The following is a 27,374-nucleotide window of genomic DNA, read 5'->3' as shown; positions in this document are numbered from 1 at the left end:
TTTACAATCACATCTCTCCTCCAATCAGCTTCCTTTAAATCTACCCCCAAATTGCTTATGCAAATGCAACCAGTCTCTCACCGTCTATACTCTATACTAACGTTCATTTTCCTGTCTTCTTGGTAACTGTCTTTTATATTATTATTATTATTATTATTATTATTATTATTATTATTAATATTATTATTATTATTATTATTACTTGCTAAACTACAACCCTAGTTGGAAAAGCAGGATGCTATAAACCCAGGGGCCCCAACAGGGAAAATAGCTCAGTGAGGAAAGGATACAAGGAAAAATAAAATATTTTAAGAATAGCAACAACATTAAGATAAATATTTCCTATATAAACTATAAAAAACTTTAACAAAACAAGAGAAAGATAAATTAGATTCAATAGCGTGCCCGAGTGTACCCTCAAGCAAGAGAAGACTATTCCAAGACAGTGGAAGACCATGGTACAGAGGCTATGGCACTACCCAAGACTAGAGAACAAGGGTTTGATTTTGGAGTGTCTTTCTCCTAGAAGAGCTGCTTACTATAGCTAAAGAGTCTCTTCTAATGACTGTTCTGGTGTAAAGGATGGTATGGGACACGGTTGTGTTATATTCTCATTGCTGTCTGATATCTATATACATTAAATGATGTGAGAAGTCAGAGAAAATTCATTCAATATTGCTGAAAAAAAATCGTTAATGAATTGAGGAATAATTGATGTTAGCAAGTGATACAATACCTATTATGATAGTGAGGAAAACCTTCAGAAGCTTGTGAAAGACATTGAAAGAGTTTGCAAAGGAGAGAGATGAGAATAAATATGAGAAAGAGCAAAGTTGTGATGGGAAATATATATGAGGAAGATCGCCAGAAGCTATTACCATTAATGAATGCCAGTGGATATATATTCCCAAGGTAGAATTCGGTATTGAATGCCATTGTGGTTGGTATTTACATTGATTAAAATCATGAGTGTTTGTGATATACATTCCTCTAAAATAACCACGTGTTGCAAACTCACAATTCAGCTATCAAGGTGGAGATAGGTTTATTTCTAGTCTAAGAGCAGATTACTGAATTCGACGGTGACTTGTAATATACTTATATTTCTCTTGATAGCTCAGTTAGTAGAGTCCTCGCAGGCATGGTTTCGGCTGAGTGGCACGAGTTCGAATCTCTGCCCAGCCAGAAGCTATTACCATAAATGAATGCCAGTGGATATATATTCCCAAGGTAGAATTCGGTATTAAATGTCATTGTGGTTGATATTTACATTGATTAAAATCACTAGTGTTAGTAATATATATATATATATATATATATATATATATATATATATATATATATATATATATATATATATATATACATTATTAGTTGGAATGAGGTGGTCGTTCCTTGAGTAATTTTACCCGACAATGTGCGGCCTCATCAAATATGGAACTGGAATTTCCCGAAGGATTTTAAGGAGTTAATTATTCATTTGATCACTTTCTTTTTGGCGAAGGATTCCATTAATCACGAAGAGCAATTTCAATGCAAATAGGAAGAAGTCTTTTGTCAGATCTTTTCCCGTTTATTCATCGTTCTTTCTTTATACCTCATTGCACCCCTATGAAGATATAGGTCTACACACACACACACACACACACACACACACATATATATATATATATATATATATATATATATATATATATATATATATATATATATATATAAATATATATATATATATATATATATATATATATATTATATATATATATATATATATTAGTAATGTATATGTATATGTATATATACATATATATGTATGTATATATGTATATATATATATATATATATATATATATATATATATATATATATATATATAATTAGTAATAGGAAAATAGCTAACCTAGAGTATGCAGATGATGCTGTCAGCAGAACACCACAGGACTTGCAAAGCTTGCTTACCAGAATGCATGAAATATCACACGATGTGAGGTCAAGATAAAAAGAAGAAAAACAGAGATTATGAGAACGGAGTATGCAATGGAAGATGAAATATAATTGAAAGGAGAAAGGATTATTGTGGTAGAATCCTTCAAATATTTATGAACTATGAACACCAATACCCAGGGTCTTTAGAATTAGAATTTAATGAGATTGAAAAAAGCAAATCAGACAATGGCAAGGTTAAATAAAATTCGGAAATCAAAACGCCTGAAATTACATATAAAATCAGGCTATATATATCAGTTTAGTGAGATCGGTGTTACTGTATGGACATGAGTCGTGGTATGACAATAATATAATATCCAACAGATTTTGTAGATTTGAGAACAAAGCCCTCAGAAGAATATTGGGAGTGAAATGACTGGACGATTAGAAATGAAACTATTAGAGAGATTACTCTAATGCCATATGTTGATGAGATCATTGTGAGGGGTAGATGGAGATGGTTTGGGTATATATATATATATATATATATATATATATATATATATATATATATATATATATATATATATATATATATATATATATATACACAGTATGTATATACCGGTATATATATATATATATATATATATATATATATATATATATATATATATATATATATATATATATAATGCATATTGGAATGGCATTTTAAGTGATATTTTGCATCTGAATTGATCGCAATTGTATAAAGGGGCTGAGCTAGCTGTTCTCCTAAAATTAAAATCTGGTCAAATTATAAATGAGCGTATCCCTTATCATATGTTAAAATACCGAGTGAAGGACAAACCATGGTTTAATTATGATATTGGCCGTACTTATCAAAGAAAAAAAAAACAGGAGGTTTATCATCTTTTGAAAAATAATAGATTAAAGTTGGAATAACTATATTCAGCTGCCACTTTGACACTTGCGCGACATTTGTCCCCTTGATTAGATGCCAGAAAACCTCAAATTAATCAATCAATCTCCTTAATTAGTGCAATGCATCGTTGAAAGAATGCCATTTATGTGGTACGCAGAGTGAAGCATTATCTATGCACTTTCCGTGTACTGTATGTACGCAAGTTATGCACTGTCTACGTTATGTGGGGCCAAGAATTTTCGTCTTAGGTACTTAGTATCTTAAATCTTTGTTTTTAATGGGAGCTTGTTTTATAGTCTTTGAGCCGGAGGTCACGTCTTTCAAAGTTCCAGAACCTATAGTAGGCCTTTATATATATATATATATATATATATATATATATATATATATATATATATATATATATATATATATATATATATATATATCTTGACTCCAATATATATATATATATATATATATATATATATATATATATATATATATATCTTGACTCCAATAATTTGAAACCATCTGTAACTAGACTGATAAAAGGCATTAAACTAAGGGAGAGAATAACTCCTGCATTGGTTACCTGTTAAGGCTAGAATTGAATTTAAAATTTGCTTGTTGACTCACAAAGCACTTACAAGTGATAAGCCTAAATATCTTCGTGATTGCTTGGTCCCCTACCCTGAAGCTACCAGCGCCGCTGTAAGAGTTAGACATGCAGATGACCCACATAGACTATTCGAAATTAGTGTGAATCATGCAATAGGAGGAAGAACGTTCAGTTATGCTGCACCGAGACTCGTTAACGACCTTCCACTCGATGTCAAGAATAGCAATAATGTGGCAGCTTTCAAGAAAAACCTGAAGACTTATCTTTTTAGAAAGTGTTATAATAGTGACCTGAAAACTATTAAGCCTGAATACAAATGCTAGCGAAATAACTGATAACGATACAGAGCAAAATATTAACTGGAAAGAAATTATTTTTTCACACACCAAGGCCCGCCTGAACAGACCTTTAGTGTTTGGTGGAGGGCGAGAAATAAACCCCTAAAAGTAAAGTAAAGTAAGTAACTATTCTTGTGTCAACACGATTCGATGGCTTAGATTAAGGCTTAGATATTATGGATGTCCGGTTCTGATAAGTTGATGAATTATTGCACGTATCGTAAACTATTTTAGCTTTTATAGGCACCCAGTGTAGTTTAATTAGTACAAGGATAATTATATTTCAGGATGGAACACATTTTATCAATCTTGTTCTTTTGTTTATTATGTTTAAAAATGTCTTGAGTTTCACTTTGGGTAAATTCTAGTAGATAAAGTTACAGTAGTCAATCCATGGTAAAAACATAGTTATTCACAAGTTTATTTACAGACTATTCATTCAGATACTTCTTTGCAAAATCAAAGTTTCTAAGGTGATATACAAAGTCTTACTACATTATTTATTTGAGACAAATCTTAGTGGAAGTGATACACCTGGGTCACGAAATTTTATTTGTTTTTCAACTGCCATCAATTCCCTAACACTATGGTATAAACTTTCAGCGGTATCGTCAGTGTCATTTATGGAGAAGTAAACTTACAGTATGTATCCTCTGTAAATAATTTAAAGTTTATCAATAGCTTTGTGGTACTTATGATAAACCTATAGTAAAGATACAAAATAAGACTGGGCCTAGTACATTTCCCTAGGGGATACCCCTCCGCTTAATGGTGAATAAGAGTTTCGAATTCATACATAGCAGTTTATCTTTTAGATACTCAAAAACCTTCATCTTCAGTATCGATGGACCGTAAATCATTAAGTAGCAGTTCATGCACAACTGTATCAAAAGAACACTAATTAGACCGAGTAATAGATGTCAAATTGAATTTCATCCTTATCAATCATTGCCAGTAGATTACAACAGAACATAAATCTGCCTCAGTATAATATAATTGTCTATATGCTTACCAATTGTATGACTATGATTCAATTCTTTCTAAATGACTTAACTAGTTGTTCAAGAATTACATATTCTAGGATAGATTCGCAATACTAGTTATTTACTGTTATTAGAAATTTTTATTCTACTTTGTTTTAATGGGTGATTTGCTGGTCCTATACAGCAGGGGAACCCTACTCTCTACAGGACCTTCACAGTTGGCAAGACTAGAAAACTTTGCCACTCTAATTACTTCGGTTATTGGCATCTGGTCAATCCTGATGACTTCATCTTTTGTTATATTATTAATTGTTAATCTTATATGCATGTATGGTAAAGTACCAATCTAATAAAGAATATCTGTAAAATACCCAATTATATTTTCTCATTTGTAGTGACCAATGCTTGATTACTACAGTAGCTTATGTATACCCATCCCGGAGCATTTCTTATTTACATTTCCCATTATTTAATTTAGAAAACGATATGATTTATTCATGTTATATGTATCTTCATGGATTTTTCTCTAACAGTATTCAATTTTCCATTCTTTATCGGGTAATTATATGGGCACTTTACGTTTAAGGATAGCGTTTCCGTGCTGGGAATTTACCACCTGTTGAACAACAGCTGACAGAAAATACATGTGAATTGTAAGATCCCGCTTGTGTAATGGTGATACTCTTTATAAAATTCTTGATAATTTATGACTTTTATGTATTAAAACTTATGATGTTACTTATATAAATTATTATTATACTAAAATATAATATATATTTAGATTTTTGTATTCTGTAAATGAAAAAATAACCTATTTTCCTGTACTGCAACCCATACTTAAAGAACCCGGTGTTGTGTCAGGACGACCATGACCTGTGAGGTAGGTATTTGACAGCTTCGGGCAATACATAGTTCTTGACAGAAATGGTAAGTTTATATAATACTTTTCTGAGCAATATCATCATACTTTGAGTAGGTTGTACCTATGACGCAAATAAGGAATGCGTTTCTTTTAGTGACACATGTTTTTAAATTAAATAAGAGGTAGGGTAGGTTTTACCGATACTTATGTAGGGGTATTGAGGTAGTCTATCAAATCAAGAGTATGTAGATTTGGAACTGGTCTTTGGTTAATGTATTTACTACATATTTTAAGTATCTGACAACTAAAGGCTTTTGACATGTAGTTTCATACGATTCTGTATCGTTCCCGTCAATAGTGCTATTATAAAAATCTACATACCAGTAAAATTATAGTATAGCACAATGTTCCTGAGGAAAATATGAAATTTACGTAATATATTTATAGTTATTTAGGAGCCATTGTAGTTTATTGGGACAGAATTGGTTTAAAATTTCAAGTTTGACTGAAAACCATTTTAAAAGGAAAAAGATACGAACACCACTTAACCTAAGGTGCCTCGCCTAACCTAGGAGCCGTTTGCGGGGTGTATGTATGGTAGCGGCCACCTGTATGTGTGATGACTGCTGACTTAGAGTACTGTAGTGTAAGGGGGGGGGGTCGCAAGGGGCTTTAGGCCCCGGTTAGGTAATTAGGTAAGGATACGGGTTGTAGGTTAGGTTAGGGGGGAAGTTAAGGTTATTTGATGTCCATTTTTTATGCATGCTGGAAGAACTGGCTGCTGATTTACAAAGGCTCCCCATATCCTTACCTACTTACCTACCAGGACCCCCCTTTAGATTTCCGTATCCGTAGCCTACCTTAAGAGTAAGTCTTAATCCTGTGTTTGCGGCTTCATTCCAGGCAAGGTAACAAAATCACATTTTGGATATTTTAAAGCTAGCTTCATAATATCTTATTTCAGAAAAGGATAAGATTTTCTCCATAAAGAAAATCGATTTGACAAGTACTGTACAGTAATAAAAATGTTTATGCTTGTCCCAATCAACTAGGCTACATACACCCAGACATACGACTGAAAAAACATGTTGAAAAGGAACTTGGGACCTAATCAAACGATTCCAACCTAACCTAACTTGGGATTTGTATCTTTACTTACCAGGCGGGGTGACTTCAGTGTATTTAGATTACCTTAAGAAAGATCACAACCCTGGGTTTACTTCCCAACTGGTTTCCCTTCAGAAACTTACTTTTTCAGATGTGCTTCTTATTTCAGCCCACTTTTAAAACTTTTAAAAGTAGGTTTTTCCATCGACTAATATCAAAACTATTCAAAACACTTATGAACACACTAGTTATTCTTTTAAAGAAGGAAATGCCCTTTTATACGTATTGATTCCAATGAACACATCCTCTCAAGATAAGTATCAAAGTAGAAATGTTAATATTTTCATTATAAGCATCGAAGGGGTAGCGAGCATTGGTAGATGCTGAATTAGGAGATAGGATAAGTAAAAGTCACGCAACAATGAAAACTTCTCTAATTGGTTAATAACAAATGTCCACCAGTGCTCTTAATATAGAAAATTTGAAATCAAAATCAGAACTGAAGCACCACCTGATGTGAATATTGTGAACTGCTCAGGAGCTTCCCGTGTCAGTGGTACAGATCAAAACAAAACTTGGTCAGATATAGAAAAGTAAGAATAAGGATCAAAGTTATTAGTACCCACATGCTATAGGTTATAGTGTTCAAAATAGTGAGTTTGAAGAGATCTATTCAATTATGTCATTTCCAGTGCCCAAATTACTGTAATATTATGCTTCATTATGAAACCCAGGAACGTGGTGATAAATGTTTTTCTAGATACACCCAAATTGAAATACCGTTTAGTAAATGAATTGCTGGGGTTGTCTGCAAATTGAGGGTATTCGGTAACTTCGAAGTGGCAAGTGAACAAGTTTTGTGTAATATTGGGTGCTTGGCGGCCCTGGCTAAGTAAAGATGCATTCACTAATTAAGGTCATGTCAAGTTAGGATGTGTGGGTATAGATTAGATATGGAATGCCGACACCACGTATTGGAGAGAGTACATAGAGCAACCGACCATTTAATCTAGGGATAACAGTAGGAAAGAAGACGACTGATACCCCTTATCAACTGGTGCTGCAAATGCTAAAATTGATATTAAGGAGACATATGTCCCAGGTCCTATGTGACCCTGATAGGGATTAAAGATATGTAGTCTAAGGTAGCTGGCACATCCTAGCTTGGAGGATCATCCTTGCCAGCTGGAAACCACCCACCTTCAATATTAGAATATTATTGGAGGAAGATTAAGACAGTTTTAGGCTTGACTTTTCACAGAATATGAACATCCAAACCCCAGAGGTTTTTGATAGAGAGCCACCCCATTACTTTACTTTTACGGGTTTATTTCTCGCCCTCCATCAGACACTAAAAGTTTGTTCAGGCGGGCCTTTGTGTGTGAAAATAATTTCTTTCCAGTTAATATTTTGCTCTGCATCTTATCATGTGACCTACTTAATATAATTTTTTGCATTAGAAAAATATATGAATCCTTTGTACTTAGCCTAAACTTGTAAATTTTTTAATAAATTCTGACCCCTCCCCCTACCTCTACCTTCCATAAGGGGAAAATTATCCTGTCATTATTGGCTCCGTTTAATTAGATTTTAGCAAAAAATTTGAACTTTTATTACTATTTCCAGTGCAATTTTAACATTCTCATCATCTGAGTTTCAGGAAGGGCTAAGATTTTAGGATCCAGTGTATTGAAGTAAGCCTAAATTGTAGAAACCATTGTCTGGGTGATGTAGTGGTGTCTTGGCTAAGGTCTGCTTTGGCGTCCTAAAAGTAGACTAAGTAAATGGAATAATCGAAAGCTAATCATAAGAAATTGAAAATACAGGTCAATTAGGATTATTCATTTAACACCAAGAAGCTAGATGGTGTAACATTTTGGTACTGTCTCCAACTCCATGAAAAAGAGCATGTGTGGAGAGAGGAACAAGGAGATCATCCAAAGTTATCCAGTGTCTATAGTGTTGTGCTATGTACTATTTCGTCTGCAGTTCTAGGTATTTCATAGACTTCAATATTAATCAGTATTACCATAATAGGTTGAACAAAATTCATTGAAAATTTATGACTTAGAGAGTAAGTGCCTGTAGTGTACTGTTAAATGGAACTTGATTCACTGTACTAAAAAGTATCAGAGCTTGCTGTTGAAGTATTTGATAATCTAATCCCAAAACTTCATAAAATTACTCTTAGTTAATATTCATCAATGCAGTCAAATTACATTTTAGATGGCCAGTGGACGAATTCTCAGTCGAGGGCTAACCAGAATGGTAGCAGCCCCATGGAACTACGTTGCGGGGAAAAGATGTGACCCATGTGATGCTTCTCACAACATGAAGGTATGCAGAAAAGGAAAAATATGTATTATTTTAATTCATATACAGTATAATTTAGGGCTCTATTGTGGAAAAGTATCCTTATTGAGAATTTTTTTATTTTTTTTAGATTAAAGTAATTGAACAATTTCAACTGAAGTTCTATTTGTTCCTACATGAATACAAACCTTCGACTTTTAAAAGGAGCTCGGCTGTAAGAATTCATAACAAGGTGGGGAAAGTTGCTGCCAGGTGGCTCATAAGCCCCACCCACCTGACAGTCCGCTGAGCAGCTACAGTACTTTGATATCAGCCGCCAATCAGTACCGACATACTTTCTGCCTCTCTACAGTGTATCTTTGGTAGTTTTAATTGTTCTGATTTTTCTTTTTTTTTTCTCTTTTTTCTTTTGCCAATGATGGATTCTCCACGAATAGACATGTAGGTCACAACTGGTAAGCTTGGCAGCATCTGCAACAGGTTTATCAGTAAGTCATTTGTGGACCCCCATCTCTTATGCCCTTTTTGCTGGGGGCATGACTGTTCACGGTCATTCCCCTGCCTTGTGATGAGTGCAGGTTGTGGCCTCTTTTGTAGTGGTCCGAGTACAGTAGAAGGAGGAAAAAGTGTAAAAGAGACTTTTCAGTTTCAGAGGCGAATATGCTCGAACTGTTGCCGAAGAAACTTCTTACCCTTCGGTACTTGAACATATGTGCTTTCCTCGGTTTTATCCTTGATAGTCCAACCTAGTTTGTCAACACCATCTGCAGAGATGGCACAACACAGTGACATCCCTCTCTCTTCACGGGTGGTGACTATCGAGCATATCCTTCGAGCTGAAGGTTTTTCTCCATCTCTTCCTTGAAAGAAGTGATTAGAAAGCAGAAGGATTTGCTTCTCTGTCCTTTGAGAGAACTATGGCACTACCGGAATGATTCAGACCACAGCACCAGAGACTTCTTTAGCATTGGTAGGGTGAAGAAAAAGATTTCCAGGAATACCATCTGCTTCTGGCTTCGGGAAAACATTAGATAAGCGTATCCAACGTCATCGAAAGATTTGATGGAGCTTCCCAAGCATACGAAGTCAGAGAAATTGGTTTAACCTAGCCTTCATGAAGAACCTGTCAATGGTGCAAGTCTCGAAGGCTAGAGTTTGGAAATGCCAGATGACCACTGCCCACTACCTAAGGGAGTACTGTATACCCACAAGTCCCTGGACATATTCTCCTTGGGACTGTGGTAGATATTCAACAGGTTGTGTAGCGAGCCCAGTTTCCTTGGGCCCAAGAAGCATCTTGTCTAAGATAGCGGTAACAATGTTAGTCTAGGATGCGACGTACTTTAAGAATGTCGGGTCCTTTTTCCTTTTTTCTTTCCCTTTGCTTGGGCTCCAGCAGTTTTGTCGTTATTTCCAGGATCGGACATTAGATGCAGGTAAGCCTCCCATAGTTTCTACCCCATCCTCCTTACAAGGGGGAGGATGGGTAGAGATCTATGTGAACCCATATCTTTAGATGACTATACAATTAAGATGGCATATCCTTTGGTGGGTATAGGCTCTCCCACCATCTCTCTCTTTTGGTAGAAACCTAGTCTATCACTTGGGACTTTTTTCCAGGTTGTTAGGAAGTTGGCAGGAGTCACCAGTTGGCTCCTTTGACACCTCTAAGTGCTTTGACATCCTGGAATTTAAACCAGCCACTTTGGTTATAGGAACTTACTCCCTCCTAAAAATAAGTCTCCTATTATTGTTGTTATTATTATTATTATTATTATTATTAAAATTTTTATTATTATTATTATTAAGATTATTATTATTATTATTATTATTATTATTATTATTATTATTATTACTACTACTACTACTACTACTACTAGTTAAGCTTCAACCCTAGTTGGAAAAGCAGGATGCTATAACCCAAGGACTCCAATGGGGAGAAATAGCCTAGTGAGGAAAGGAAACAAATAAACTACAAGAGAAGTAATGAACAATTATATTTTAAGAACAGTATAAACATTACAATAGATCTAATATATAAACTATTAAAAAAGAAGAGTAAGAGAAATAATAAAGAATAGTGTACCTTAGTATTTCCTCCTAATAATGGATGAAGATTTTTATTCATGAAGGAACAAATCTAAAATTTTAAAAGTAAGCCACTTGCATCCTTCAAGTTATACTTCCTTTCTCGACCAACCACCCCTCCTAGAATGAGGTCAAATTGGCTGTTCACTAGATTATCGGGTGTGTGGGGCTCACCCGCCATTTTATTATAAATGTCAACAGCTGAGTTCCAGCTTTGCTAAATTCTACTCCTATTAAAGGACTCTTTTTGTATAGTTAGGAAAAATACTAGTTAATCTAAAAATATGTGATTTTTCAATATTAAACTTAGCCGGTGATCATATAAGCTGTCAGCTCTGCTGCCCGACAGAAAAACCTACGGTCAAAATACGCCAGCGATCGCTATACAGGTAGGGGGTGTACATCAACAGCGCCATCTGTCGAGCAGGTACTCAAGTACTCCATGTAAACACAGAACCAATTTTCTCTCTGTCGTGCCACCGGCAAGACCTACTAAATTCGCTGTTGCTTACTGGATTGGTTTTCACAGATTTTGGTGACGTACACATTTCTAGTTATTAGCTTTCGCTTTGCAGAGGTTATCTTCAATACTTCCTTGCATTCTTTTATTGAATTTTGGATTATTTGTTGACGACTTGGATAGATTTTGAATTCCCCTTTGACTAATTCAAGATGGCTGACCCTTCTCAAGTCCCTAAATACAGAAAGTGTAGTGCTAGGGACTGTTCAAGGCGTCTTCCGAAGGCCTCTATCGATCCGCACACCGTTTGTTCCAATTGTCGGGGTAAAACCTGTCAATTGGAAGATCGATGTGAGGAATGCGTTGGGCTTTCGGAATTCGATTTTCTCGAATTCCTGAAATATTCACGTAGGCTAGAGAGAGATTGAGTCAGGAGAAGTTCATCTCGCTCCGTTGATATTTCCTCTCCCCATGCCCCACAACCTATTCCTTCCCCTGTAGTGGTTGCTCCTGATCCCCCTTCTAGCACTCAACAACCTTCGATGGCAGATATGATGCGTGCCATCCAGGCTCTGGGTGAGAGAGTCGAGTCATTGGCGAGTGACCGTAACCAACTCATGGCAGACGTCAAGGAGTTGAAGGGTAAGAGTGCAGTGGGTAGTGACAAAGTGAGTGGTAGTGTTGTGGAAAGTGTTAGTGTTGCGCTTGAGGGTGCGTCTGTTCGTGCCTGTCGTTCTCCCAGTCCGGGACCTCTTGCAAGCTCCCAAGCCCAGGGGAGAAGCAATGTCGTACGACCAAAGGATTCGACAGGCTTTAATCAGCGGACAGACGTTCCCTCCGTGGTTTCGGACGTATCTTGCCAAGATCGCCCCACCCACAAGAAGACGAGAGAGCCCATTTATTCCTCGTCTGCGGAAGATGTTTCTCGGAAGAAACAATGGACCAAGGTCTCACGACCTCTTAAACGCAAGTCGGTCCCTTCCGCGCAAGTCCAACGGCCCAGTTGTAGCCACTGGGTCAGTTCGGACTCGCTGCAGTCTTCCGATGACTGCACACCTCCTAAGAGAGGCAAAGCGGTACCGCAACAGGCAGTAACACCGTCTGTTGCCGCACCTGCTACTGTAGACCCTAAGTGGTCTTTGCTGCAGACCATGCAGACACAGTTAACATCTTTAATGCAGGACTTTCGTGCGGAGAAGGTTGACGCTGCACCCGTTAGCCTACAACCAACCACGGTTGTGCGTCCAGTAGACGCTGAGGCTACCTTCTCCCGCACTCCAGCTGTGAGAGTCCCGCCACCCATGCGCAGTGTACCCTGCCAGCCGCATGTTGACGTTCAGCGACGCACGGAACCCTCCGTTGACGTTCGCGAGTTACAACAACAACCTAAGTTGTTTTGTTTTGACGCGGTGCGTCAACTTCCGCAACCCACTGTGGTTACCACTACTCGCCCACAGCAGACTAGACAGTCAGGAGTAGACGCTTTGCGCCCCCGCGCAGCTATGGTTGTTGCCAGCTCACAGACTGGCCAACAGTTCCATGACGTTGCGTCCAGTGCAGTCACGCATGCACCCGTGCTGCCGGACTCAGCTGACCAGCCAATTCCTACTCCTTTGCCGCTTCCTCCTCAGTATTCAGACGATGGACTCTCTGATGATGACGACGCTGCACACCTTGACGACCCGCACACAGACATCGACGAACCCAAGACCACGCCTCCCTCCTTGGACTTTAGAAAAGTTCTTGCACTGTTCAAGGAGATGTATCCTGATCAGTTTGTTTCTGCAGCCCCACGCTCTCCTCCATCTGAGTTCGCTTTAGGCACGCAGTCATCCGCGCCCTGCCTTTACGAAGCTCGTCCTCGCCCGCTCGTCCAAGAGAGCTTTAAGAGTGTTGGGAGATTGGATGCAGTCCAAAAAGCACCTTGGGAAGACAGCATTCTTGTTTCCCCCTGCGAAACTCGCTTCCAGATCGAGCGTCTGGTATGCCACGGGAGAAGTTCTCGGCTTGGGAGTTCCTGCCTCTGCCCAGGGCGACTTCTCAAGTCTAGTAGACTCTCCCCGCAGGCTGGCCATGAGACGCTCCAAGATTTGTTGGACTCCTTCAGACTTAGACCATCTGATGAAAGGAGTGTTCAGAGCCTTCGAGGTTTTTAACTTTTTGGATTGGTGTTTGGGAGCGTTGAGCAGGAAGACCTCCCCTTCTGACAAGGAAACTTCCATGCTCATTATGTCCTGCATGGACAAGGCCATACGGGACGGTTCCAGTGAGCTTGCGGCTTCGTTCGTTTCCGGGGTCCTCAAGAAACGGGAAAACCTTTGCTCCTTCTTGTCAGCTGGAGTAACACAATGTCAGAGATCGGAACTTATGTTTGCTCCTCTCTCGAAGTGCCTTTTCCCAGAGGAGTTGATCAAGGAGATTGCTGCCTCCTTGATTAAAAAAGACACGCATGACCTGGTTGCGTTATCTGCCCGCAAAGCCACCCCTTTGCCTACCGTGTCTAGACCCAGGATGGATACTCCAGCGTCAAGATTTATTCCGCCCTTTCGTGGCAGAGCCTCCAGCAGAGGAGGTGCTCTTGCCGAAGGTAAACGTGGGAGTAAGAAGAAAGGTACCAAGTCCTTTAGAGGCAGAGTTTGACTGCCACCTTCTTCAGACAGCAGTGGGAGCCAGACTCAAGAACTACTGGCAGTCCTGGGAGAACAGGGGCGCAGATGCACAATCTGTGAAGTTGCTCAGAGAAGGGTACAAGATCCCGTTCTTGCGCAAGCCCCCTCTAGTAACGACTCCCATCGACCTCTCTCCCAGGTACAGAGAGGAGGACAAGAGACTAGCTTTGAAGCAAGAGGTGTCTCTCTTACTAGAAAAGGGAGCGGTAGTCAAAGTCCGGGACCATCAATCCCCGGGCTTCTACAACCGTCTCTTCTTAGTGGTAAAGAAGACAGGAGGGTGGAGACCGGTGCTAGACGTCAGTGCTCTGAATGTCTTTGTCACAAAGCAGACGTTCGCCATGGAGACGACAAAGTCTGTTCTAGCAGCGGTCAGGAAGGAAGACTGGATGGTCTCTTTAGACCTCAAGGACGCTTACTTTCACGTCCCCATCCACCCAGATTCCCAACCTTTTCTAAGGTTCGTTTACGGGAAAGTTGTCTACCAATTTCAAGCCCTGTGCTTTGGCCTAAGCACGGCGCCTCTTGTCTTTACGAAACTGATGAGGAATATTGCCAAATTCCTGCATTTAGCAGACATCAGAGCCTCCCTCTATTTGGACGACTGGCTTCTAAGAGCTTCGTCCAGTCGTCGCTGTCTGGAGAATCTAAAGTGGACTCTAGATCTGACCAAGGAATAGGGTCTCCTGGTCAATATGGAAAAGTCCCAACTGGTCCCATCCCAAACTATAGTGTACCTAGGGATGGAGATTCACTGTCAAGCTTTTCGGGCTTTTCCGTCGGCCCCCAGAATAAGTCAAGCCCAAGGATGCATCCAGAACATGCTAAAGAAGGACCGATGTTCAGTCAGACAGTGGATGAGTCTGATAGGGACGCTTTCATCACTGGACCAGTTCATTGCGTTAGGGAGACTGCACCTCCGTCCCCTTCAATTTCACCTAGCTGTTCACTGGAGAAAGGACAAGACGCTAGAAGCGGTCTCGATCCCCATTTCCGAGAAGATGAAGTCATCACTGACTTGGTGGAAGGACAACATCTACCTCAGAGAGGGTCTGCCCCTGGCTGTTCAGACCCCCAACCACGTTCTCTTCTCGGACGCATCGGACACGGGCTGGGGTGCGACATTAGACGGTCGGAAATGCTCGGGCACTTGGAACTCGGATCAAAGAACGTTACATATCAACTGCAAGGAGCTACTGGCAGTTCATCTGGCCTTGAAAAGCTTCAAGTCCCTCCTTCTAGGCAAGGTGGTGGAGGTGAACTCAGACAACACCACGGCCTTGGCGTACATCTCCAAGCAAGGAGGGACCCATTCTATGACGTTGTACGAGATCGCAAGGGACCTCCTCACCTGGTCAAGAGATCTAAACCTGTCTCTAGTAACGAGGTTCATTCAAGGCAACATGAATGTCATGGCGGACCGCCTCAGTCGGAAGGGTCAAATCATCCCAACAGAATGGACACTACACAAGAATGTGTGCAAGAGACTATGGGCCACATGGGGCCAACCTACCATAGATCTCTTTGCAACCTTGATGACCAAGAGGCTCCCAACTTATTGCTCGCCAATCCCGGACCCAGCAGCAGTTCATATAGATGCTTTTCTACTGGATTGGTCCCATCTAGACCTTTATGCATTCCCCCCGTTCAAGATTGTCAACAAGGTACTGCAGAAGTTCGCCTCTCACGAAGGGACAAGGTTGACGTTGGTTGCTCCCCTCTGGCCCGCGAGAGAATGGTTCACCGAGGTACTTCAATGGCTGGTGGACGTTCCCAGAACTCTTCCTCTAAGAGTGGACCTTCTACGTCAGCCACACGTAAAGAAGGTACACCCAAGCCTCCACGCTCTTCGTCTGACTGCCTTCAGACTATCGAAAGACTCTCGAGAGCTAGAGGCTTTTCGAAGGAGGCAGCCAGGGCGATTGCTAGAGCAAGGAGGACATCCACTCTTAGAGTCTACCAGTCGAAGTGGGAAGTCTTCCGAAGCTGGTGCAAGTCGGTATCAGTATCCTCAACCAGTACCTCTGTAACCCAAATAGCTGACTTCCTTTTATACCTGAGGAAGGAAAGATCTCTTTCAGCTCCCACGATCAAAGGTTACAGAAGCATGTTGGCAGCAGTCTTCCGTCACAGAGGCTTATATCTTTCCAACAACAAAGATCTACAGGACCACCTTAAGTCTTTTGAGACCTCGAAGGAGCGTCGTTTGGCCACACCAGGTTGGAATTTAGACGTGGTACTAAGATTCCTTATGTCAGAAAGGTTCGAGCCACTACAATCAGCCTCCTTTAAAGATCTCACTTTAAAGACTCTTTTCCTCGTCTGCTTAGCAACAGCTAAAAGAGTCAGTGAGATACACGCCTTCAGCAGGAACATCGGATTTTCATCTGAAACGGCTACATGTTCTTTACAGCTTGGTTTTCTAGCCAAAAACGAACTACCTTCTCGTCCTTGGCCGAAATCGTTCGATATTCCAAGCCTTTCTAATTTGGTTGGAAATGAACTAGAAAGAGTCTTATGCCCTGTTAGAGCTCTTAAGTTTTATTTAAGACGAACTAAACCTTTACGAGGACAGTCAGAAGCTTTATGGTGTGCTATTAAGAAACCTTCTTTACCTATGTCAAAGAATGCAGTTTCCTATTATATCAGACTGTTGATACGAGAAGCTCATTCCCATCTGAATGAGGAAGACCATGCTTTGCTGAAGGTAAGGACACATGAAGTTAGAGCTGTCGCAACTTCAGTGGCCTTTAAACAAAACAGATCTCTGCAGAGTATAATGGACGCAACCTATTGGAGAAGCAAGTCAGTGTTCGCGTCTTTTTATCTTAAAGATGTCCAGTCTCTTTACGAGAACTGCTACACCCTGGGACCATTCGTAGCAGCGAGTGCAGTAGTGGGTGAGGGCTCAACCACTACATTCCCCTAATTCCATAACCTTTTTTAATCTTTCTCTTGAAATGTTTTTATTGTTGTTTTTTGGGTTGTCCGGAAGGCTAAGAAGCCTTTCGCATCCTGGTTGATTTGGCGGGTGGTCAAATTCTTTTCTTGAGAAGCGCCTAGATTAGAGGTTTTGATGAGGTCCTTTAGTATGGGTTGCAACCCTTGATACTTCAGCTCCTAGGAGTCGCTCAGCATCCTAAGAGGATCGCGAGGCTCAGTAAGGAAGACGTACTTAAAAAGGCAGAGTAATTGTTCAAGTCGACTTCCTTACCAGGTACTTATTTATTTTATGTTTGTTATTTTGAATAACTGCTAAAATGAAATACAAAATACTTAGCTCATAATAATGTAAACATGTAATGCTGGTCTCTACCCACCCCCCTGGGTGTGAATCAGCTTATATGATCACCGGCTAAGTTTAATATTGAAAAATGTTATTTTTATTAATAAAATAAATTTTTGAATATACTTACCCGGTGATCATATATTAAAGGACCCTCCCTTCCTCCCCAATAGAGACCCAGTGGACCGAGGAGAAAATTGGTTCTGTGTTTACATGGAGTACTTGAGTACCTGCTCGACAGATGGCGCTGTTGATGTACACCCCCTACCTGTATAGCGATCGCTGGCGTATTTTGACCGTAGGTTTTTCTGTCGGGCAGCAGAGCTGACAGCTTATATGATCACCGGGTAAGTATATTCAAAAATTTATTTTATTAATAAAAATAACATATTTATTGCTATAATGAATCAGTTGGGTCCTGTTAAGTCTCCATGAAGGTAATACGAGCTGCTTCAATCAAAACTGAAATAGTATAAATTCCTTGATGATATCCGAAGAAGAAACTGAGCCACCAAATTTTGGGTTTAAGGGACTAGCATGTAATTTATTACAAAATGTAATATACGTTTGACCGAATCTCTTGAACATTTGGCAATGTTGTATTCATGTTAAAACCTTTCAAGGAGGAGGCAATAAGGGGGCTTGTGTGGAATATTTTTACTGTATACCAGAAAGATAATTTTAATCATGCTTCTCACTAAAACAAAACACTAATTTGTATGCCCCATTGGAGCTCTTTAGCAGAATGCATGATAATTTTTGTAATGTTAATGGTATCTTTTGATAAAATAGGTAGTAGAACCAGCATCAGGACAGTTGTTGTGTGAAGTCCCAGTTTCTGGCCAGAAGGAAGTAGCACATGCTGTAGCAGCTGCAAAGGAAGTGTTTCCATGTTGGAGCAAGGTGAGTTTTGTTTCACACAATACGGCACAGTAGTCATATTATGGTGAACTAGGTTTACTGCCATACTAGGACTTACAATTCAAGCAAAATTATTTCAACCAAGATTAAATAAGTAATCTGTATAATCTTTAGGGTTAGGTCCATATGTAATAATTGTACTTAAGTTGTGGTGAAGTCCTTGAGTTTCTTTCAGTGGAAATTGGAGGTTAGAGCCACAGAAACTATGAGTTCTTATCTCAGTATATCATAAATATATGAGGGCAATTAATTTGAATCTTCACCGCCTATTGGGACGAAAAAAGATAGTTATTATTACAACCCACATACAAAGAAAATTTTATTGTGATAATTTCATACTAGGAGAATACCCGGTACTCCTTTTTAGCATATTGCAATAAAGTTAGGAATCACTGATCATGTATGTTGAGCGTAACATGAATTTTGCTAGTACTTTTTAGGTACTGTAGTTGTTGTTATAGAAACTTTGTTCTGTAAATTTTTTTCTGACTCTTATTTACTGTTCTTTTCAATTCGGGAGAGGCTAAGTATGGAGAGGATTGTGTGATTAGAGATTTTAGATAGAAAAACGTAATGAATTAATAGAAATATTGTGCATGCATATTTATGAATTACAATCAGTGGAAATTTGAAAAATATTGAAAGTCAACCTTGAAGCTTTTCATTCTTTGTGTCAAACACCTTTTGCTTTTAATTGACAAAATTTATTGGTAAAATATGAATACTTTTGTGTCTTTCAGCTTTCGTGTAGAGAACGTGGTAGAAAATTATTGGAAGCTAGTCGAATCATCCGGGAAAATTTGGAAGACATTTCAAAACTAGAGGTAAGTTTTAAGATTATAAAAACCTAGATAAATATTATCTTTAACCTGTTTTTCTTGGATATTTGTCTATTTTGTGTTCAGTGTTTATACAGTTGAACCCCTTGCTCTGAGGAACTACACCTTGTCATACCCTTAATGCGCAGTTAGTTCCTGTGTTGTTACACTTACCAACTGTGCTCCCTCTCCCTGCACAAGCTATTTGGTTACTCACCATGCTGTAAGTGTGTATGGTAGGGTACATTTCCTCAGAGTGAGGTGTACAAGGAATTCTTGTGTCAACTGTACATGTACCATTATTTGTTGTAGTTTCCATATACAGTACTGTATAAAAAGAAATTATAAGCCGTTTCAAATTTCTTAACAAAAGGAACTCGATTATATTTTTCCATGCTCTTCTCTTTGTTTCCTTATTTTTCCATTCCCTCACCATTTTGTGTGCCCTGCCACTAGAAATTAGTTTAGAGCAATTACAGTTCATTTTGTTTTCCTCAAGAAAAGTTGTTAATCATGGTTGATGTTTGTAATTTTTTTTCAGTTCCTTGGATTTGGGTTGTTTTTCTTCATAGTGCAATGTATGTGCTTTTAGTAAACAAAAATGCATCTTTCACTGTACCCTTGGCTATAATATTATGTTATATTCTAATCATTAGATGAAAGAATTGAAAACTAATATTTTCTCTCTCTCTCTCTCTCTCTCTCTCTCTCTCTCTCTCTCTCTCTCTCTCTCTCTCTCTCTCTCTCTCTCTCTCTGTGTGTGTGTGTGTGTGTGAGTGCATGCACGCTTGCATCCACCCCCCTCTACAGTTTAGCCCATTAAATGTAATACTAAAGGTTATTCGAACATCTTTCAGCTGTCATTTTTTTTACCTAGTACTATAGTACCATTTATATTTTCATAGGTTAGAGATACTGGAAAACCAATATGGGAAGCACGAGTGGACATAGAATCATGTGCTGATGCACTTGAATATTATGGTGGTGTAGCTGGTGCTATAGTTGGTAAGTGTATCACATTTTCTGTTATTTTTGTCTAGATAAGTAGAAAGGTAGTAGAAAGTCTATTCTTTTTGTACCTGTTAGATTAGTTTTAATGTCATTTCATTAGGTGAATATGATTGTGGTATCTCTAGCCCTGCTGATTACTGAGCAATAACTAGATTTATATATAATCTGATGTATTTGAATTTTTGTTGGCAAAATGTCTGAATACTGTACTTATGCTGAAAGTACTGGCAATCATCTGTTACTTAGTTTGCAGTTTGGTTTTTGCACTTGCCTTGGGTCTTGTGATGTTCTTACAATTTGGATCTTTCTCTCTGGTTATGGTTCATTTTCCCTTTGCCTACACATGACCTGAATAGTTTGGCTTATTCATTACATACTTTTCTCTATTCTCGTACACCTGACAATACTAAGATTACCAAACAATTCTTCTTTGCTCAAGTAGTTAACTACTGCACTGTAATTGTTCAGTGACTACTTTCCTCTTTGTAAGGGTAGAAGAGAGACTTTAGCTAAGCAGCTCTTCTAAAAGAAGGACACTAAAATCAAACCATTGTATTGTTCTCTTGTCTTGGGTAGCGTCATTGTCTCTGTACCATGGTCTTCCACTGTCTTGGGGTAGAGTTCTCCTGCTTTAGGGTACATTTGGCACACTATTCTATTTTATTTCTCTTCCTTTTGTTTTTTGTTTTTATATTTATATATGAAAGCTTTATTTTTATGTTGTTACTATTCATAAAATATTTTATTTTAATTTTTAATTACTTTCTATTGTAGTTTATTTATTTCTTTAATTCCTTTCCTCACTAGGCTACTTTCCTTGTTGGAGCCCCTGGGCTTATAGCATCTTGCTTTACCAATTAGTGTTGTAGCTTAGCAAGTAATAATAATAGTAATGATAATAATAATAATAATAATAGAAAGGCCCATATTCTGGTCATGACTTTAATCCCAAGTTTAACTGTGTTATCATTAAGCTCTTTATTTTTCAAACATATGAAATGGTAATTGGTTGGTTAGTTCTTAGCATTGTACTGTATTATTCAAGTTCTAGCTAGTAGATTACAGAGCAGTTTTTATGGAGCACCATGGAGGCTAAAGGAATGTAACTGCTGGTGTCCCTCAGGGTAACCCACCTTCTAACCGTATTCCACTCAATGGCCAGAGTTATTACAAAGTAAGAAAATGGGAAATTCTTTAGTGTTGTATTAGATATCAGCTTCAAGAGAGAAGTGATATGACCATCAAGTGAATATTGAAGTAGATAATTGTTTTAAAATTATTTATTTTTATTACCTGTATATACACTTGATATGCAATTTTTCAGTCTTTTTGAGAGTGGACCTGTGGTTGTAGAATTTTCTTTAACAGAAATCTAACCAAATCTAGTGCATGGTGTTAATTATATAGGTGAACTTTTAAACCCTGACAAAACTAAAAATATGTTTGTTAGTAGGTAAAAGACTTTGAATCCCCCCATCCAGATGTTTTCATTGACTGTTTCCATAAATATATGTAGCTTATTTGAAAGATGTTTAATTTTTATTTCAAATTCTCTTTTGAGAAACATTTCTGCACTGACTTTTCTTGCATTGAACAAGAAGTTGTTTTATTGAGAATGTCTTTGAAGGTGTTTGGAACATTGTCTTCAGCAGGTGACTCTCATCTTAAATTGTTGTACAAAATACTGAGATCTTGTCAATTACTGAATCTTGATCTGGATATTGATCTCTTGTACTTGTACTTACGTTCAATTGGCTCATTGTACATTGTACATGGTTTGTTTTCATGAAACTGACTATCTTTTGAGTTTAGATTTTCCCAGACTTTACCTTCCACCACACAGTAGTAGGTATGCAGTTAATTCCAAAAATTTTGCTCCACAGTTTTCTATTTTTTTTTTATTTTGGCTGTGACCAAATTGTGACAGTGTCCTCTTAATCATATATAGTACAGTAGTTGAATTATGAGAACTTCAGCAGTTAAAACTTAGTGCTTCATATTTTGTTTTAAGCTGGTTGACAAGTTTTGTTTCATAGATTATTGGTTACTTATTTCATTATCTTTATTTAACTTAATTTGATTTTTAAATATTTTTATTGTATATTCATTACAGTACTACACACTTTCCATACAGAGATGAACTACTCCTTGTTGGGGCTATTGGCATTACTTATGGTTTTCGCAGCGTACCTTCTACCCCTAATTGCATTTGCTTTATATCATTCTATTTTACCGATGACCTTGGTTCTTTTCTTCTATCTTGCTTTCCAATATTCAGTAAATTTAACCTGATAGCGTAACTCTGGTTTGGAATAGCCTCACAGGCCCTAATGTAGGGCAATAAAGCCCAAATACATTAATCTAAATTCTAAATCCTGAATGGTCTTTGTAACATCCAGACAGCCCTTAAGGGCACCCACTTTTTGTGTCTAATACTTTACCTTCATTCTCGCTTTCTTTATTCCATCTTTCTGCCCAACCTCTTAACTTTTACTTCATCATAGTGCAAGTCGCGGTTTTCTTCCAGTTCCACCTTGGTTTTGAATAGCTTCCCCTACCCTAGCATTGAACCATTTGGCTTAAATTTAAAAAAAAAAAAAAACTTGGAATATAAATTTTCATGGATTTATTATTATTACTTGCTAAGTTATAATACTAGTTGTGAAAGTAGGATGCTAAAAGCCCAAGGAAAATAGAATATCCTAAGAAGAGTAACAACATTAAAATAAATATCTCCTGTATAACCTATAAGAATTTTAACAAAACAAGAGGAAGAGAAATGAGATAGTGTGCTCGAGTGTACCCTCAAGCAAGAGAACTCTAACCCAAGACAGTGGAAGTCCATGGTACAGAGGTTATAGCATTTCCCAAGACTAGAGAACAATGGTTTAGTTTTGGTGTGTCCTTTTCCCAGAAGAGCTGTTTGCCATAGCTAAAGTCTTTCTTCTACCCATACCAAGAGGTGAATGACTGAAGTGCTATGTTTTCTGCATATCCCATATTTTTTCCCTTATTTTATCAGCTTCATTATTATATGATTTTTAATTGCAGGTCAGCATGTACCTCTAAGTGGTGGGTCTTTTGCCATGGTTCAGCGACAGCCTTTGGGAGTCATTGGAGGTATTGGTGCATGGAATTTTCCCTTGCAGACATGTGTTTGGAAGGTAATTTGTTTTTTCAAGTTTTCTCACACATTCTACTCTTGAAAATTGCTCTTGTTTTATTATTTGTAGTATTATTATTATTGCTAAGCTACAACCATAGTTGGAAAAGCAGGATACTATAAGCCCAGGGGCTTAAATCTGGCTTGATCCTCTGTATGTACAGTATCATAGCATATACATTGAATGTCTCTTTTTTCATACGCATATAAAAACCTTTTGTCCTATAAAATAGGGAATGTCTTTAGCAGAGCGGCCATTGAATTCATTGAAAAGTAGTTAAGACTAGGGTTGAGCAAGGGCGACAAGTCCCAATCACTCTCCTATCCAAAATACTTCACTTTTGTCTTTGACCACAACAAGTACTGATGTACTGTCGTGCCCTATAACTAAGGTTATTAATTCATTTAATTATTCCTTCAGTTTTGAATGGTTGCTTTCTGGCCTTTTCTTTTATTTTGAAGACAAAGCAGAATATTGCAAAAAATAAATTGGCTTATTAAAAAAGTCTTTTAATATTTTTGGTGATCAATCTATCCCAAAGAAATGTTGCAATCACCCAGTTCAGTTCTGTGGAGACTTCCTTCCACCTATAAAAGTGTCTCTCCATGTTAAAAGAGGAGAGGTTTGTTAACATTCAGAAAAAAAAATTAACAAGTTTTGAAAATGTTTTTAAAGTTAAGCTTCCCACTTGAACCACCTCTCTCAGTTTGGAGCCGAAGGTCAAAATTGAAGAGGTTTTTACAGAATCGTGGGTGTGTCTACTAGCCCCTCTCATTATCTGTTGTTAACTACTTAAACAAATTTCTATTTCTATTCTAAAAGACTCTGCTTTGTATAGCTAATAACAGTATAAAATATTTTTTAAATTGGTAATGTTTTCCTTGCCTTTGTAACCAATTGGACTGGGTTAGTTAGAAATCCTCCCTTAAAACTTAAGCCCTGTCTACACGATCGAGCATGCCCGACAGGCAAACAGTGATATCAGGCCACAATAGTTAGTGAATATGAGGGTTGATGACGTCAGAAGCGGGAAAATTAAAGGCAGGGATCTGTCAACACTGTATGTTGCTAGATCCCTGTCTGTGGTTTTCCTGCTTCTGACATCATTAACCCTCATTCGTACTAACTATTGTGGTCTGATATCACTGTTAGCCCGTCGGGCATGCTCGATCGTGTGGACAGGGCTTTACTTTGTGCAACCTCCTTTCATTCTATAGCAAATTCTTCCCATTGTATTTTCATGTACTGGTATTCTTTTTGCTCTCTTAAAGTCTAGCAGTCCAGTTTCTCAAACATGAAGTTTAATTGCAGCATCTTTGATTTTTCACACAATCTTTGTGTCTGTATTTATTTTACTGTACGCCACTTTATTGATAATTTTTTCATATTATTTTCTTTGCTGTTTCTCTTACGTACTTATGCAGTACTGTACTTTACTTTTCAATATCCTTTTCTTGTACTGAGCATCTATAACTGTGTGACTCTAGTAATACTGTAATAATGATATTTTTTTTTTTTTGGGGGGGGGGTGTGGGAGTTTGCTTCAAAGTGTATAATTTCTGTATGTTGCATGAATCACTTAAATTTTCTACATTTGTCAAAGGTCTGTTTTAAATATAATGTTTAAGTTTTTGTTTTAGCTATGAGTGAAGTTTAAATGTGGAGTTAGTTAGTTGTAGAAGCTGTGGTGAGGATGAAAGCTAGTAACATAGAAATGTGAATTGGTGGATTGGTGAAACTACTGTACTTTGTAAAACTGCAATCATGATAAAGGACTCTGATTAAAAGTTCTTTACACCAAACAAAACTTTGGTTTGGAAAGTGTTACATTTCAGTTTTCATGTTTTGATTAGTATTTGGATCTTTTTATTCTATTGGATATGCAATATTCTGTATATTAATCTGGTCTTTCAGGTAGCACCTGCATTGGCATGTGGTAATACATTTGTTTATAAACCTTCGCAATTCACACCTGTTACTGCTGTCACGTTAGGAGAGGTTTTTAAGGAAGCTGGTGTGCCTGATGGAGTATACAATGTAATACAGGTAAGAATATTTTGTTACTTTGGTTTTATACAGAAATGGGTTGCGAATGGAAGCTGTGCAAAATTGAGGTGTTTTTTAACTACAGTAATATAAGAAACTAAAAAAGGGTTTAAAGTGTGTTGTGCAGTTTACAATCTACCGGTAATTATGAGGTTATTATGAAATATTTTAGAAACTACAGTACTTTTCTTTCTTATGAAATTCTTGATTGAAATACCTCAGTTGGATATCATGTTACCTTTATTTATTATGAAGTAAGTTTTCCAGAGTTTTAAGGCTTCTTGAAGCCGAAGATATACTCCTGTTAAAGAATTCAGGCTTGTAGAGTCAAGAAAAATACCGATTACTTTAGAAGTTTGTGATGTTATGCGAGAGATTCATTGCTGGTGTCAGTTGAGTAGATATTTCTGACTCTGCCTTGCATTATTCATTGTGTGATATAACACTTTTCTTGAATACAAATTTTGATTTTTAGATGTCTTCCATTAAGCTTAAGATGTCTTAGCATATGTATCCTCAGTGTGTTCAACCAGAATCAGTGCAAGTCTCAGGTTCAGCAAAGTAATTATAGAAGTGATCCATACATGGTTGGTTTCAAATTATTTTTGTTTCATAGCATTAAAACCATGGGATTACCAACTGTGCTGACCTCTAACCCACTGATTTGCTAAGTGCTAGATGTGATGATAGTGAAAGGAGAAAAATTACTTGATAGTACTGTATAAAGGAAATATATTTCCTCTAGTCAACAATTGTTACTTAATTGCTCCCAACTATGTCACAATTGTCTAGAAAGAAGGTGGTGTTATACTGTGAGATATTAAAATTCTTATATGTAATTTGATTATCTCATAATTTTAAAGTATCATAGTTGAAAATACTTTAGAATAGCAAAGCTTTTTAGTTTTATTATAGTTTTGTACTACACTGTAGTTGTGTGTTATCTAATTTGAAAAGGGTGAAGGCGAAACTGGAGCTTTTCTATGTAGTCATCCTGATGTTGCTAAGCTGTCTTTCACTGGTTCTGTTCCAACAGGTGTAAAGGTAATTAACTATATTTTTTATGTCTATCATGTATAGATTATCAAACATTGATATTTTATGATAGATAATTCCAACTCTTACATCTTTTTATCATGATAACTACTTATAAACAGATATAAGCATTGCTTGCATTAGCCTAGTATTTTTCTATATATTTCCTATACTATTCTTCAAAGGTAATGGCAACAGGAGCCCAGGGAATTAAGGCTGTAACTCTCGAATTGGGAGGCAAATCACCTCTCATCATATTTGAGGATGCTGATATGAAGAACGCTATCAAAGCTACATTGATGGCTAACTTTCTATCACAGGGTCAAGTAAGTAAACACTCTTATCAACTTGATATTCTAAGATAATTAGAATATAGTGATGTACCATGGAAATAAAATTGTGCTTTATAAGGAGCCGAAAACTTTTATTGGAAGTCTACACCTTATATGTGCCTACCCACTCATTGCCTTCAGTATACTTTCTTAGAACATAAAAAGCTCATGAACTTCTGACAATTAAATGAGAAAAATAGGGTTTAGCCCTAAATTATCTTGATTTGCTCCCAAGATTCTTGGAGTTACAAGCCATACCATAGCAAAAAAAAAAAAAAAATCATTTGAAATTTTATACCATTTATGTACCTGCCAGTTTTGGCCCCAAGGCATCTTTATAGAAAGATCTCTCATATGTCATTATATATGACATTGTAAATAATCTTTTCACACAATATATATAGGTAAATGTTAATACCTGTCAGTTATGTGTTGAGTCATTATTTGTTTAGCATGCTTGGATTTATTTTTAACTATGTGTATTTT

General features: G+C 37.6%; 1 protein-coding gene across 5 annotated transcripts in view; it reads left to right on the top strand.

The window, feature by feature from the left end:
* The first annotated feature begins 5,613 nt into the window (after window positions 1-5,613).
* LOC137651315 (4-trimethylaminobutyraldehyde dehydrogenase-like) overlaps window positions 5,614-27,374 on the top strand; it is a 44,843-nt gene continuing 23,082 nt past the window's right edge. For 4 of the 5 annotated variants that reach the window (XM_068384584.1, XM_068384585.1, XM_068384586.1 and 1 more), the window contains exons 1-9: window positions 5,620-5,656; window positions 8,972-9,082; window positions 18,354-18,464; window positions 19,223-19,306; window positions 20,206-20,305; window positions 23,363-23,475; window positions 25,390-25,521; window positions 26,479-26,565; window positions 26,742-26,882. In XM_068384584.1, the coding sequence (XP_068240685.1) occupies window positions 5,645-5,656; window positions 8,972-9,082; window positions 18,354-18,464; window positions 19,223-19,306; window positions 20,206-20,305; window positions 23,363-23,475; window positions 25,390-25,521; window positions 26,479-26,565; window positions 26,742-26,882 (891 nt within the window). In that variant the 5' untranslated portion in view covers window positions 5,620-5,644. Of the gene's footprint in view, window positions 5,704-8,971; window positions 9,083-18,353; window positions 18,465-19,222; window positions 19,307-20,205; window positions 20,306-23,362; window positions 23,476-25,389; window positions 25,522-26,478; window positions 26,566-26,741; window positions 26,883-27,374 lie in introns of all 5 variants that reach the window. The other variant, XM_068384587.1, reaches the window with a different exon arrangement.

Source organism: Palaemon carinicauda, chromosome 12 (assembly GCF_036898095.1).
Source record: "Palaemon carinicauda isolate YSFRI2023 chromosome 12, ASM3689809v2, whole genome shotgun sequence".
Lineage (NCBI taxonomy): Eukaryota > Metazoa > Arthropoda > Malacostraca > Decapoda > Palaemonidae > Palaemon > Palaemon carinicauda.
The sequence above is the reverse complement of the archived record's forward strand: the minus strand, read 5'-3'. Positions and strand labels throughout refer to the sequence as shown.